General features: G+C 46.9%; 1 protein-coding gene across 1 annotated transcript; it reads left to right on the top strand.

The window, feature by feature from the left end:
- Positions 1-5,234: 5,234 nt before the first annotated feature.
- LOC109751766 (3'-5' exonuclease) lies at positions 5,235-6,259 on the top strand. The gene has a single exon (XM_020310653.4). The coding sequence runs from the start codon at positions 5,359-5,361 to the stop codon at positions 5,959-5,961; it is 603 nt and encodes a 200-aa protein (XP_020166242.3). The 5' UTR covers positions 5,235-5,358; the 3' UTR covers positions 5,962-6,259.
- The last annotated feature ends 9,945 nt before the right edge of the window (positions 6,260-16,204 follow it).

The raw sequence follows: 16,204 nt of genomic DNA, 5'->3' as shown, positions 1-16,204 counted from the left end.
GTCAAGTAGAGGCATACTAGTGACACTCTGTTTGTCTATGTATTAACACATGTACTAAGTTTCCGGTTAATACAATTGTAGCATGAATAATAAACATTTATCATGATATAAGGAAATATAAATAACAACTTTATTATTGCCTCTAGGGCATAATTCCTTCACCTCCACCCCCGGGTGCCCGCACCATCCTCCCCCCGGTGCCCGGCCCCCTACAGCCGCAGCCTGGGCGAGGCCCTTAACCGGTCCGGGTGCCCGGGCTTTGACCCCCCGGGTGCCCGGCCTCCCCTGGCCCGAGGGTGCCCCCCTGTAACACCCCGGATGTAACTTTCCATAATTGTAACTCCAACTCTTGCCATTTTCGGCTATGTGTTATGATATTCCCTTCGTGGTCGGGTTTTGTCTTTCGTTTTGCATTTTGTTCATGTCATGCATCCCATATCATGTCATCATGTGCATCTCATTTGCATACGTGTTCGTCTCATGCATCCGAGCATTTTCCCCGTTGTCCGTTTTGCAATCCGGCACTCCCACCTCCTCCGGCGCACCCCTCTTGTTTCTTTTTGTGAGCGGGTGTTAAACGTTCTCGGAATGGACCGAGGTTTGCCAAGTGGCCTTGGTATACCACCGGTAGACCACCTGTCAAGTTTCGTGCCATTTGGAGGTCGTTTGATGCTCCAACGGTTAACCGGGTAACCGCAGATGCCTTTTGTGTGTTGCAGCAAAACCCCCCTCCAAACAGCCCAAAACCCCTCTAAGTCTCTTCCATGCTCTAGGTCATTCGAGCACGATCGTGTGGGCGAAAACCGCACCCCGTTTGGACTCTCCTAGCTCCCTCTGCCTATATATTTGCACCTCCCTCCGAAATTTCACGGATGAACCCTAGTCTTCTTCCACCTCCCGCCGCCGGACAAAATTCCCCCGTGCCGGACGTGTCTGCGCCGCCGCGCCCGGCGAACCCGTGGCGCCACGTCACCCTCTCTCTCTCCCCCGCCGCCGCGGCCCGCGGAGCCCATCCGGGGCCCGCGCGGGCCCGAGCCGCCGCCGCCGCCCGTGGTCGCCGCGCCTCCTCCCCGCGGCTCCCCGCTGCCTAGCCGCCGCCTCCTCGCGCCGCCCCGCCACCCGTTCGCCGGCGCCGCCGCCGTCCTTCCTCCGGCGCCGCCGCGCCGCCTCCTCTTCCCCGCCGGTCGCCGCCCCTCTCCCTCGCCGACCGCGGCCGGCCGCGCCTCCCTCCGCCGCCGCACGCCGCCCCGCCGGCGTCCCCGTCCTCGGCTCCGGCGAGCCCGAGCCCGAGCCGGCACCCCGATCCGATCTGGAACCAGTGAAGGTTGACTTTCCTCCTCCCCCGAATTTCTCCAAGTCCCGAGAATTTTACAATATGTGCCCCTGTTCATTGCATCATAACTCTCTGCATATAGCTCCGTTTCGTGCGTGTAATATATCGAAATGTTCGTCTCGAGATGCTCCATTGTGCCATGTTCATTTGGGTCCATCTTGATGCCCAAATCTCTGGTGCAAGAGTGCTAGTTGCTGTTAACTGCTGTTACTTATCAGAACTTGAGGATTTGTTATTTTTGTTGCTATTGATGTGTGCATCTTATGGGTACGAGATATACATGTGTTTTGATGTATGCCATGCCATCTTGGCAAATGTGTATGCCATGTATTTTTGTGATCTCCGTGGTGACTAGCACAAGCATGCAAACTAGGCTCCGTGATGTTTCTGATTTCAGGGACTTAGTAATTTTACCAAGTCTGTGACTGCTGTTATTTTGTTGCTATGTATCCATGTGTCTACAGAGAGATCCATGCTTATTTTGGAGATGTTCAGTAAGGATGTTTTGTAGGTATAGTTGTTCTCTATCCTTTCATGCCCTTGTTTGCAATTGTGGAGTGCCATAGCATGACTTAATCCTGCTCTACGTTTGCTATAAAATAATTCTGGCAGATTTTCAACATGATATTCAATTTTGCCAAGGTTGTTGTAGTTGTTTCATACATGCTATGTATTTGCTCTTGCCATGGATAGCTTCATAAACATGCCATCTTTCTATAAGTATGCTTGTTTTGTCATGGATTGCTTTGTGGTGAGTGCATCAAGCTCACCAAGATGCCCTCTTAATGTCTGTTTCTGCCATGCTCTGTTTTCTGCCAAGTCTGGAACCTGTTAACAAAACTTGCTATGTTTACATGGTTGTAATTATATTTTCTGGCCCTTTTTGGCTTATGGTCAGTAAGGGACTTTTGTCATATGCATTTAGTAGATTCATTATATGCCTTGTTTTGCCATGTTAAGTCCCTGTAGCATGTTGATTTCTTGCTCTGAACATTGCTACCTGATGCTGTTTCAGCCATGTCCAGTAATTTCATTAAGTCTGTGAACCTGTTATCTTTTGCACTTTTGCCATGCTTGTTTGAACCTGTTACGTTGTGATCTAGCCGTAGCTCAGTGTTCATCTTTTGTCAAACATCTCCTGTATATTACTTTCATATGCTTTGTTGCTATGTTGGAGTGCTGTAGCATTGTTACTTGATGTATTCTAAGTGCTATCATGCTGTTAATCGCAGATTCGTGTCATTCTTGTTTTGCTTGCCATTTGCAAACCGTGCATCCGTTTCCGGTGATCTTTATATCGATTTCGACCGAAATCATCTCATATTTCCAGTGGCATGCTTGGTTTTCCAAGTTACTGCCTTGTTCATCATTTTTCTTCCGGAGCACGCATACGCATCGCATATCATATGTTGCATATCATTCATGTATTGCATCATGTTGCTTGTGCATCTCCCGTGATCGATTGTGATTCCAATGCTTGTGTTCTTGTTTTGGGTAGAGCCGGGAGATGAGTTCGTGAACGAGGAACCTGTTGAGTACGCTTACGAGGATCAAGCTTTCGACAACTCTGAGAACCTTGCAGGCAAGATGACCATACCCTCGAAATCACTTCTATCTTTGCTTTGCTAGTTGTTCGCTCTATTGCCATGTTGCGCTACCTACCACTTGCTATATCATGCCTCCCACATTGCCATGTCAAGCCTCTAACCATCCTTTCCTAGCAAACCGTTGTTTGGCTAAGTTACCGCTTTTGCTCAGCCCTTCTTATAGCGTTGCTAGTTGCAGGTGAAGTTGAAGTTTGTTCCATGTTGGAACATGGATATTTTTGAAATATCACAATATATCTTTTATTTAATTAATGCATCTATATATTTGGTAAAGGGTGGAAGGCTCGGCCTTATGCCTGGTGTTTTGTTCCACTCTTGCCGCCCTAGTTTCCGTCATACCGGTGTTATGTTCCTTGATTTTGCGTTCCTTACGCGGTTGGGTGATTTATGGGACCCCCTTGACAGTTCGCCTTGAATAAAACTCCTCCAGCAAGGCCCAACCTTGGTTTTACCATTTGCTACCACCTATCCCCTTTTCCCTTGGGTTCTGCAGACTCAAGGGTCATCTTTATTTACCCCCCGGGCCAGTTCTCCTTCAAGTGCTGGTCCAAACTGAGCGATGTCCGGCGCCCCCTGGGCAACCAGGGTCTATGCCAACCCGACGTCTGGCTCATCCGGTGTGCCCTGAGAACGAGATATGTGCAGCTCCTATCGGGATTTGTCGGCACATCCGGGCGGCTTTGCTGGTCTTGTTTTACCATTGTCGAAATGTCTTGTAAACCGGGATTCCAAGACTGATCGGATCTTCCCGGGAGAAGGTTTATCCTTCGTTGACCGTGAGAGCTTATAATGGGCTAAGTTGGGACACCCCTGCAGGGTATTATCTTTCGAAAGCCGTGCCCGCGGTTATGTGGCAGATGGGAATTTGTTAATATCCGGTTGTAGAGAACTTGACACTTGACTTAATTAAAATACATCGACCGCGTGTGTAGCCGTGATGGTCTCTTTTCGGCGGAGTCCGGGAAGTGAACATGGCTTTTGGGTTATGTTTGACGTATGTAAGAGTTCAGGATCACTTCTTGATCATTGCTAGCTTCACGACCGTTCCGTTGCTTCTCTTCTCGCTCTTATTTGCGTATGTTAGCCACCATATATGCTTAGTGCTTGCTGCAGCTCCACCTCATTACCCCATCCTTTCCTATAAGCTTAAATAGTCTTGATCTCGCGGGTGAGAGATTGCTGAGTCCTCGTGACTCACAGATTCTACCAAAACAATTGCAGGTGCCGACGATGCCAGTGCAGGTGACGCAATCGAGCTCAAGTGGGAGCTCGATGAAGATCTTGTTCGTTGTGTTGTTTATTTTCATGTTAATCAGTAGTGGAGTCCAGTTGGGACGATCGGGGATCTAGCAGTTGGGTTGTCTTCTTTAATTTTGGTTCCGTAGTCGGACCTATGTGTGTACCTTGAATGATGTATGAATTCATTTATGTATTGTGTGAAGTGGCGATTGTAAGCCAACTCTTTATCCCATTCTTGTTCATTACATGGGTTTGTGTGAAGATGACCCTTCTTGCGACAAAACCACAATGCGGTTATGCCTCTAAGTCGTGCCCCGACACGTGGGAGATATAGCCGCATCGTGGGTGTGACACCCCCTGACCGGTCCGGGTGCCCGGACCCTCCACCACCGTGTGCCCGACCCTCCCTGGCGGCTCTCCCTCCGGGTGCCCGGGCCACTTTAGCCCGGGTGCCCGGACTCCTCCGACTGCGTGCATTTTGGGCAAATTGACCCTTGTACCCCCGTTTTCCTCGTATTTTGTCCCTAGCCTATATGTACTCCTCATCTACCTCATTTAGAGGATAGCAAAGTATTACATAGACAAAAAAGAGAGCTTTGCTCATCTTCCTCCTCTTGAAGATCAAGCCCTCCTCTTGGAGAAGATCCTCTTGTGGATATCAAGACCTCACCTAGTGGGAAGAACTTTTACCCTAGTGCTATTTTCCTTGAATTGTTCTTGTATACTTGTGGATCTCATGTATGCTACCCTAGTGGATGTGTTATTTGGGTTTATCTGAGTGATTTCCTCCTTGTGTTCTTGAGTGTTTCTTCTCTTTGCCCCCTCCAAGTGTGAAAATATCCCCTCTAGGGTTTCACCGTACAACAGGTGCTCATAGGAGTAGGTATGTGTGCATGCGTTTATAAGGTTAGCATATATGCGTGCGTATGAGTGTATACGTCTGTAATGTGTCAAAGAAAAAACCTTTTTGATTTCTCAAATTTTTACTTCAATCATTTTTTTTGCCGTATAGTAGGCCAGCTATACCAGAGATGCCCACCCGACGCCCTATCCTCGCGGTGTACTCCCTTCCCTATCGTGAACCCAGTTTACCCTTGTCGAAAAAAAGGAGAACACTTTACCCTTGTCGTTTGCGCACCGGAGATTGGAAGTAGCAGCAGCCGGACGAGGCGATCCAGTATGGGGGACACGTATGTCGCCGACGTTGCCTTCGGGGAGGAGGTGATCACCACCACCGTGACGTCCTCCGGCGCGGCCGTGGAGGACTGGGTCGAGGAGGTGTACTCCATGTACGCCGGCTGCCCCAACCAAATCCTCGTCGGGCTCGACGTCGAGTGGCGTCCCAGCTACAGCCGCGTGCAGAACCCCGCCGCGCTCCTGCAGCTCTGCATTGACCAGCGCTGCCTCATCTTCCAGCTCCTCCACGCCGACTACATCCCTGACGCCCTGTCGGTCTTCCTCATGGACAACCAGTTCGGGTTCGTCGGCGTCGGCGTGGCCGCGGACGCCAATCGCCTGGCCCAGGACTACGACCTGCAGGTGCGCAATCTGGAGGACCTGCGCGGCGTCGCGGCCGAGGAGATGGGCATCCCGGAGCTCCGCCAGGCCGGGCTGAAAGACCTGGCGCCCCAAGTCTTGGGGGTTACCATGCAGAAACCACGGCGGATAACGATGGGCCCGTGGGACGCCTGCTGCCTCTCCGACGAGCAGATCCACTACGCCTGCACCGACGCCTACGTCTCCTCGCAGATCGGATTGGAGCTGTTCACCGGAAACTACTAGCGATCGATCGAGGTGATGCCGTGGCGAGCCCTGCAAACTTGCATACGAAACTCGGTCCCTAGTGTGTTTGGTTTAGTTTTTGCAGCATTTTGTTCTTACTCTCCTAGTGTTGATTGCTTATGTCGCGTATTAGCTTAAGCTTCAGAGCAGGGGAATGGTTGTCAACATGTTGTGTGGCGGTCTGCTACAGTTTTGATATGTGTGCATGTGATGCTTACCAACGGAACCGGATGTTCCAAAATTGTAGTGCATATTATGACACACTCTATTTGAAGTTGCTGATTCTCTGCTGGAAGAATTAGATATTGGTGGTGTTGAGGATTAACTTCAGAGCAGGGAAAAGATTGTGGCTTCAACTAGGTGCCATGAGCATAGAGCCTTTTGTGCCGATCTAAACTGTTCAGTGAAATATTCTGTCCAATTATGCATTTTTAGTGGACTTTAACTATTTTTACTTCTGTGTTAATGTCTGCGATGCTTTCAGTTATCACCGATCGGATGTTCCAAACTTTCGATAGCTCCTTTGTTCTAAAGTTGCCATTATAATTTTTCGATCTGCCTTGCATTTGGTATCATAATTTGGTATTTGTTGCTTACACCACAATTTGTGACGACATGAGCATTATTCCTTTTGTGCTGATCGATATTGTTTTGTGTATTCTGCTCAACTATGTTTTTTTGGTGGTGTGCCAACTATTTTTAGTTATGTTGTTTAAAAAAACTATTTTTAGTTATGTGCTTCAGGTCCATGCTGCTTTCGGTTATCACTGATGGGATGTTTCAGATTTCCAATACGTCATTTGCTCTGAAGTTTGACAGCTATCAGTTCATAGAGTTTCATAGATAGAAGTTTGGTCTGTTTAGTATTTGGCATCATAATTTGATATCTGATGCCCACTTATACCATATTGTCAATTACAAATTTTTCGTGTTATTCATTTGATACCCTATAACTAACTAGCTACTGGTCTAGACTTCAGTATAAATGTCAGAAATTACTCTTATCAGTTACTATGGTCAGAAGAATACACTAGCATGATGATTCCTTCTATTGAAAAATAGCTGCCAGGATCATCCTTAGGCCAACTCTTCACTGTTTAGTGATTGAATCTGGTTAGTAATTCATTTTGTAGGAATGTTTTGTCAATTCATTCTCATTCCATCTGTACCCTCTGCCTAACACGATCTTTCATTGAAATCATCATTATTCATATTTATACTGTATGAAATAAATATACTGCCCTTGTGATGATTTACAACATATTCTCCCGTTCTTCTTAGTTCAAGCTCTTAGTCATAATTTACCGTTCTTCCGAGTCTGATGAATTGACAAGAAAATGACTCTATACTTGTTTGTCCTAGTGTATGATTACTCCTATCTCGAGAATCTTATATCAAATATTTAACTGCTAAGAACAGAATGTTATGCATATTCTGGTGTGAACAAATAACTACAGCCGCCGGCCCTTGTGGTCCTTTCTAGTTTCTGCTACTCTCACTGTTGTGCTCTGTTCCCCTCTGTAATATGATATAGCCAGGTATATATCAGTACCTTGCTGAAGCTCATGTGCTGGTCATTCTACTTCCTTCTGTGGTCTGTTGTAGTACCTTGGGTCATCAGGTGTGGATATGTATGAAGGGTGAGAGGTCTGGGTCCTATTTATTTTCTACTGAGCAAGCTGCGGGCACCGGCTGCTGAACTTGGTTTGTCTCGGGTGGTGATTGAGCTTGAGCTGGTTACTCGCCCGTTGTTCCGCAATAGTTTCTGTAGCTGCCCTTACTTATTTGTGTCCAACCTGAGGTTCGGAGAGCACTTTTTGGGTATGATTCATTTTTTTTCTAAATGTTACGGCATAAATGTTGAACTATTGACCCTACTTGTTTCGGATGGGTGTTCATGCCAAAGTGTTCCCGGAGTAGTCTGTGACTTGCTACCAATTTTCGGAGTGGTATGTTGCAAAAGAATTTTCTGTGGTTTGTACTGGTGCCGACAGCTAGAGCAAAGAGGTTGCGACAAGCAGCTTTGGTGGGCTTGCAGGCTGAGGTGATGGCTATCAACTTCCTCGCATATCGGCGACGGAGAGAGTGGTTGTGTGAGCTGCTTGAACTATAGAGTAATTGTGTTGTCCATCTGTTTTTTAGGGTTGTGTAAGCTGCTTGAACTATAGAGTAATTATGTTGTCGATTTGTTTTTTTTAGGGTGTGTTATCGATTTGGTATGATCACCAGCTTGGTTTGGGCTGCTCATTGTGTGCTGTTGTGGACTTGTGCCACGATGATTGTGAGATGGCTGGAAGATTAGTGCCTGATCTATTTGGTGGGTCCATGCTGTTTTTTTTTTTGCGAAAGCCATGCTGAATATGTATGAATGTTTTTTTTTGTCTGATGAGGTTGCTCTTTATGTAAACTGTTGCTTCGGATTTCAACGAAAAGGTTTTATATTTCTACAATCCTGCAATAGGAAGTGCTTGGAGAGGTTCTTATACAAAAATAAATCATTTTGTAAACACCAGTGCTTATTTCCATAGCAGAGTGCCTAAATAAACACCCCTGCTTTACAAATAGGCGCCGGCACTTCTAAAAAATAAGTTTAATTTTCTAATAACATCTCTAAGCATCTTGCATTATAGACAGACTGGTACATGTAGAACACTTTAATGAGTCCGTGTTATGATTTTTATTACTGCAACTCCTTATAGTTGCATTTGGGCTATTATGTAACTGGTCCATCGCCTCCCCGCCCAAGTCCAGCCAGGTCTTTCTCCTCTCGCGTCACCTCCCCCTCCTCCTCGCGACCTTCCCCTCCTCCTCCTCCCCTCGCGTCGCCTCCCCTTGGGCGGCGCCAGGGGCCCCAAATCCCTAGCCGACAGTCCCTCGCCGCTGCTCCAACCCCAGCCGCTGCTGCCACCGGCAAGGGCCGCGGTGGCGGCGGGCCCTGCACCGCAGATCCAAGGCGGGTGGTCGCCGCGGCGGACCCTGTGAGGCGGAGGCGGCGTCTCTGCGCGGCGGCATGGGAGCCTTCATGGCCGGCAGGGTGGCGGCTGCGTGCGCATGGGTGGCTCCGATGGCTGCAGATCTGGCGTCCTATCCAGAGCCGTCTCGGTAGGGCCTTGGCCGGCCGGTGGCGCAAGGAGGACCGTTGTGGGTGGCTGGAGGCTCCCTGTCGGCGTGCCGACGTCGGACCTCGTCTCCATGGCGAGGCTCCGTTCGGTTCCAACCAACTGCGAGGTTGGTGGGACGCGACTTTCGGTGAAAATCGCGCTGACTTTGGTCATGGCGGACGATGGCGGCGTCTATGACGTCGTTCCCTTCTCGAGGCATCGTTGTTGCAGGTCGTGGCACCCCACTCGTGATGCTCTGGGGGAAACCCTAGATCTGGATCTACCGGATCGGACGATGATGATACCTTTGATGTCGTTGTCCCTCCTGAGGGCATCGTTTTGGAGCAAGTACTGGTTGGACGGGACAAGCGGAAGAGAGGTGTCTCATCCACCCCAAGGCCGATGGCGGATCCCGGTGGCATGGCGCTACGGAGGTTCGACGACGGTCGCGTGTGGACGGATACGTGCAGCATGGTGGAGTTGTCTGGCGTCGTGGTGGCGTCGACGGCAGGCCAGGCAAGGTCGATGGGTCAGTTACTGCTCTTGAGATGGACCGGTGGAAGATGGTGGTGGCAGCCTCTGAGAGTGCGTCGGTCCGGTATGGGACCCAGTCCCGGTGTGTGGCTGGGCTGGGGCATCCGGCTTTAGATGTTAGGGTTTGGTGCGATGTCTGTTTGGTATTAGGCACAACTTCATCAATGGGATAGGAGTAGCAACATGTGTTGCCTGGATGATGGCTTCAGGCTGACTGATGTATTACTTTGTATGATCTTTTTTTTGCAGGAATACTTTGTATGGTCTCTGTGAAAAATTAATAAAATGGCCGCATGCATCATCCAAATGCAGAGGCCGGGGTCTATCCTCCTTTTCAAATAAAAAAACATAGTGTCTGTATTTTTCCTTTCAGTCATTCCATGGTTTTCACACTATTCCTCGGGAATATAAACTTGCAAGTTCCTTAGATCTTAATGTTTGCAAATATGAATTGTTTTCTTTTTCCCAAGAAATTACTAGGAGCATTGTCTTTTCATTTGGATGAAAGAGAGAGCAGTACAAGTTTTTCTATTTGGAAGGCCATTCACTTTTGAACTTCGCAAACACTATGAAAGATGATTCAAAAAGTGCCTCTTTTTATTCTAGAGTGGAGTAATACGTGTCTTTCATTTCTCAATAAAGCTCTGTCCATTCTCCAAAATATAAAATAGGGATTACCGCTAACCAATACTACCAGAGTGTAGGAAGGCATCTACAATGGCTAATTCTTAACATCATCATGTATAATAACAGATGTTGTGGAGGTGGCAGCATATTTTTGCATAATATAGTTCTCCATCTTTATAATTTTGCATGTCACAAACTTCAATAAAATTATGCAGATGAGAAGCGGCATCTTCACTAAAATTTTCTCAAAAATTGTTCTTTCATAACCAAGTTGAGCAAAGCGGGGCTAATATCATAAGATTCAACACTTATAGCAGGTGGAGATGTGGAGTGATAGGTGTGCTCAGGAAATTATTATTGCTGGTGGCAGAGAAGTCCTTCAACTTAGTGTTTACACCAACAGTACTCATCTTAATCCAAATAAAAAGTACTCCCTCTGTAAACTAATATAAGAGCATTTAGATCACTATTTTAGTATTCTAAACGCTCTTATATTAGTTTACGGAGGGAGTAACTACTTGCTAATTATTTTTTTGAGTTTGTGATAACTTTGCAAAACTAAAAGCACTAACGAAGATAAAAGAAAAGCTACAATTAGACAAGATTTTATGTTGCCCGCCATCCGCTTGCTGGCCGTCAGATGACGAATCGTGATTTCCCTTGCACGCGTTGCGTTCACACAGAGACGACTGTCTTTCCCAAGTTGCCTTGTCCCTTCGCTCAGTGTTTGCACCTGTACATCGTTGCTTTGACTCTTCAGCTCTCCACATGATACTTCAGCGCAATCATATAGCTAATTTTATTTGTCATATAGCTAGCTAGTAGCTACTACTCGCCATTGTTGCAAAAGAAACTACACCATTGTTAATGTCATTATCAACCAAATCATGTATAGGCATAAGTACTTCTGATCCATTGATGTGCGAGCCGGTGTTACAAGGAAGACATTGTACTCCTAGCCGGTGCAACCGCTACCGTGTTGTGTGTGTGTGTGGGGGGGGGGGGGGGGTCATGATGTAAGGCGTGTTGCAAGGCGGCGGTGCTACGAGCGTCGTCGTGCTGCAAGCCGAGTCTTAGGATCGTCATTGATGCTGTGATGGTCATCGTCGTGCTGCAAGCTGATGCTGCACGGGGCGCCTCCATGCTAAAGGAGTACCATTGTTGCTGCGAGTCTGCAAGTCGATGTTGTGAGTGTCGTCTCCGTGCTTCAAGCCGTTGCTACTTGGGGCACCGTCATGCTGAAGGCGTGTTGCCCATGCTGCGAGGGTCATCACCATGTTGCACGCTGATGTTACATGTAGCGCCGTTGTGCTGCGGAAGTGTCAGCGTACCACGAATCGATGTTGTGAAGGTCGTCATTTGCTATGGGGAGCGTCGCCTTTGCTCTGAGGCATGCTACAAGCCGGTGTTGCCAGCCATGTTGTGGGAGCATTGCCGGTGCTATGGGTCCTTGTAGCAATGGGTGAGCACATCATGGTCCATGTTGCAATGGGTGACTAAAGGCACATGTATTTTTGCAATATCCTGCAAACTGGAGTTGAGCGCAATATGATGCATGTTGTAATGGGCGATCAAGTATCCACGTGTTTGCAATGCCATGCAAGTCGGAGATGGCCGCAACATGTCCCATGTTGCAATAGTTGACCGTGACATGGTCTTTGTTGCAATGATCTGACGGGTACATGTACTACTTCCCGTACCACTAGCTTAAGTTTTGCAAAGTGATTTCATACAGAGTGCCTCATTGCCCCATGAACCCTATGTACTAGATCAGTATCGCGCCTTGGCGCGAGGGTGCCGGTCCCAATGATATGGTAATTGGGTAATGCTCAAGTTAGTAGGAATCCTGATTTTGCATATGTATTCAAACAGGACAACAAATTAAAAGAAAGAGAAAACATTCACTTGTAATAGAAGCAAGTCATCATCAAGTTCAACATCGTCAAGAGATTAAGGCAACATCAAGTTTATTGAGTTCTACGGACCAGAAAAGGTAACCACTTGACATTAAGCTCAGTACTAAGAGCGTGAACATGAGAGCAATTACAAAGAGTTGAACATAATAAAGAAGAAAAAGGCAGACACAATGACAGTAGAGACGGTAAATTTACGAAGCCATAGCTATTAGGCATACTAAATAGTAGCTCCATTTGATTGCCTTGTCGACGGTGGCTCGAGAAAGCCATTACCACCTTGCCCCGCCACTCCCTCCTGTGCGCATCCCATATTGTCGTGGCGCCGGTAACCCGCTGCTTGCCACGACGACCATGCTCCACCTCTCACTCCTGTGTGCAACACATCTTGTACAAATTACACAAATTAAAAGCTATGGTACAAATTTAAAAATAAATCAACAAAGATCTAATCCTAGAAACTAAATCAAGCTAGCCGTGCATATTTCATCTCAAAATAGGAACACATATCCTTGGGCTTGATTACCTAAGTCCAACCAGAGATCCTCATAGCAGAGGGGTAGAAGAGCAAGAAGCCTTACTTGTGAGCAGAAACTACAGTGCAAGGTAGATCAAGTCATATCCTCTTGCCTCTCTAATTAATAATCGAAGAAGCAACATCTCAATTGGGGGTACTAACTGTGGGGATCGAAGGGGTTCTGTACTTCAAGATGCGCGAAAGGGAGGCGACGTCATGGACCTTGTACAGTAGGGGGAGGCGATCTCGGGCCTGGTTGCCTTGTATATTGTTCTCAGTTACTAGATATTCCTGAGAATTTGCAAAAAAACATATCTGCACAGTTATTGCATTGCTGCGAATATATACTGTTCTCAGTTAATCTCTAAAAGCCCAGCAGAATGAGACAACGGAAAATCATATCACTTGATACTCAAGAGAATTAGCAAACAAAGCATGCATGTAGATCAGCTAATTAACCTGGGTTATTAGTAGGAGGCTGTGGGATGGCGCATGAACATACGTCTCACCAGTCTCCGCATCCACCTGTGCAAGAGGTCATCCATAATGAAGGAAGCTGTTACATGTTTGAAAGTGCAATCTTGCTCTTAAGTGTATTTTTTATGTTGATGACAAATTACATATAGGGGACTAACTATGTTTGCTGAGTTATACACAGGTCATTAGTTCCCTTGGTTTTTAATGTGCATCATGGACACATCAAATGAGATATTACTCAAGCAGATAACTAACGAGAAAAGAAGCAAACAAAAACGAAGCATCTTGCTCTTTTCTACATTTCTTGAGTAATAGGGATTCCGCACTATTAAGAGGGGATCCGAGGTGTAGGTTCAAGGCTTGCTCACAGTCTACTTCACAAGAAGTTTTCACAAAGACCAAATTCCTAGCGAAACTAGTTAGCCAAAACCTACTCTCCATTCTCTCCAAATACAGACTCCTAGCCGGATCATCCGGACAAGGCCCCGGATCATCCGGGCTAGACCCGGGTCGTCCGGAGATGGTCCCGAATCATCCGGATAATGCATCCAGGGGCCATCTTTCGGCGCTAATTATAGCCAGATCATCTAGACCTGCCCCGGATCGTCCGGACCTTGTCCCGGATCGTCCGGATAATATAGCTCCTCTCATCACAGAACCCTGGTGGATGAAGCCGGATCATCCGGACGTTCATCCGGATCATCCGGGTTTTTGTCCAGATCATCCGGGCTATCCTCCGGACCGTCCGGCCTCTTCGCAGCTCTGCTGCTACCACTTACACCTGGCCTATAGTCAGATCATCCGGACGCTGTCCAGATCATCCGGATGGTACTCCGGATCATCCGGGCAAGTCACCTCTGTTCCAAACGGCTCTAATCTGTTGTGGATATAAATAGTTCCTTACCTCTTCGAGATAAGGCTAAACACTTCACTCCAACACGCCCCAAGAACACCAGTGATCCCTCTCTCTTGCTCACCCACGATATCCTAGATCCCGGTTTGATTCTTGAGTGCTTGAAAGAGTTGTTCCAATCAAAAGAAAGATCTTCTCCCTCTCCTTCTTGTGACCGAAGCAAATAGTGATTTGAGCAAGTCTTGAGCTTTTCCCCCTGGATCTTGTTACTCTTGGAGGTTGGAGACTCCTAGGCGATAGGAGTCTTTCGGTGAGGAATCGATCATTATGATTACCCACAAAAAGTCTGTGAGGGTTTGGAAACCACCCCAAGGTCTACCACTAGTGGTTGAGAAACGCCTTCATTGTGTTGTCTCAAAGGGAGAATAGGGTGAGCCTTCGTGGCGTTGGTGTGCCTTCGTGGTAACATCCACCTCTCTAATGGTGTCGTAGCTTCCCTCCAAGGAAGTGAACATGGGCATACATCCTCGTCTCTCGTAGTTGCGGTTATCCCTAACCCTAACTTCCTACGTGTGCTTACTTGTCTCTTAGTCTTTACTTATATCATATTGTGCTTGCTTACTCACCTACTAGTGTTACTTGTTTACCTTTCTTAGCTCTTAGCATCATACTTGCAATTGTTAGGCTCACTTTCATATTTTGCATTATTGCCTAAAATTGCTAAGCAACAATTAAAATCTGTAATTGTACATATTCACGCCCCCTCTAGGTCCATCTAGATCATTTCAATTGGTATCAGAGCCTCGTGCTCTATTCTTGTGGCTTAACTGCCCTAGAGCGAGATGAACCCCGATGGGACTCCCCTTGTTGTAGATCCGAAGGATAAGGGAGAGGCTTCTACGGAAGTCAAGTCCTTTACTTCCGAGGATCGAACGGTCCCTTGCTAAGCAAAAGGAGGGGCATGATGCTTCTCTTGAGGCCTTGGTCCAAATGAGATTAGCCACATTAACCACGATGCTTGCACCACTTCCGGGTGGTGCGGCCTCGAGGCCAACTATGCCTACTCCTTCACTTGGCCATCAACCTCCTAGTAATGATCACTCCAGTGTTCCTTGGCTTTATGCAAGACCTCAAATAGAGAAACCAAAGTATAACCCTCAAGGAAAACCTCCTTTACTTGATGACACTACTGATTTTGCTTTGTGGAGAGTTGCTATGCAGGATCATCTTCGATATGGAAATTATGAGATGTTGGATATCTTGGAGTATGGCTACAAAGTTGCTGACCCAAAGAATCTTACACCAAGAGAAATATATGACAAGAATATCAATGACACAACAACCATGTGCATAAGGAGAGGTATGACTGACAAGCAAAGAGACCATACATACACATCACAAAGTGCCAAGGAATTGTGGGATAGCATTGTGAGGACCAAGACCGGTACCTCCACTCTCCGGCTTGCTCAATATGAAATTGCCAAGGGTCAATGGTAGAACTTTTGTATGGAGAAAGGTGAATCCCCCAAGCAGCTCCTTGAGCGTCTCATGACTCTCACCTCCGACATCGAGTCTTGTGATTGTGACAAGACAAGATGGATTCAACTTGACTAAGCGATTTCTCGTGGACAAGTTGCTTCATGCTCTTGCTCTGTATCATCACCAAATGGTGTGGGACATAAGACAACACCATGGATTCAAGTAAATGACTCCGGATGACATCATATCCACTTCCCAACTATTTCAAGAGTCAAAGGCAAATGCTAGAAAACATCTTGCCATGCATGGTACCTCAACATCAAAAATCAATCTTGCATTGAAGGCCAGTCATGTATATGAAGAAGAGCAAAGTGAAGAAGAAGAAGATGATGATGATGAGGAGGATGAAGATGGTGATGAGATTGACTCTGATGAGAGCCCTTCATATGAAGACATTGCCCTCTTTGTCAAGAAGCTTAGCGCGGGAAAATTCAAGGGAAGATTCCAGAAGAAGAAAGTGAGAAAATGCTACAACTGTGAAGAAACCAACCACTTCTCCAACGATTGCCCTTATGAGAAGAGAGAAGATAAACCAAGGTTTCCCAAGACCTTTACCAAGAACAAGTTTCCAAATCCTTTGAACTCCAAGCTCAAGAAGAGATATGGGAAAGCAATGGTCGCTCATGAAGAATCCGTTCCGGATGATGTTAGTGGTGTTGCCGGAGTAGCTCAAGATTCTCAA

The sequence above is a fragment of the Aegilops tauschii genome, chromosome 3 (assembly GCF_002575655.3).
Source record: "Aegilops tauschii subsp. strangulata cultivar AL8/78 chromosome 3, Aet v6.0, whole genome shotgun sequence".
In the NCBI taxonomy this organism is placed as follows: domain Eukaryota; kingdom Viridiplantae; phylum Streptophyta; class Magnoliopsida; order Poales; family Poaceae; genus Aegilops; species Aegilops tauschii.
This window is presented reverse-complemented; position numbering and strand designations above follow the sequence as displayed.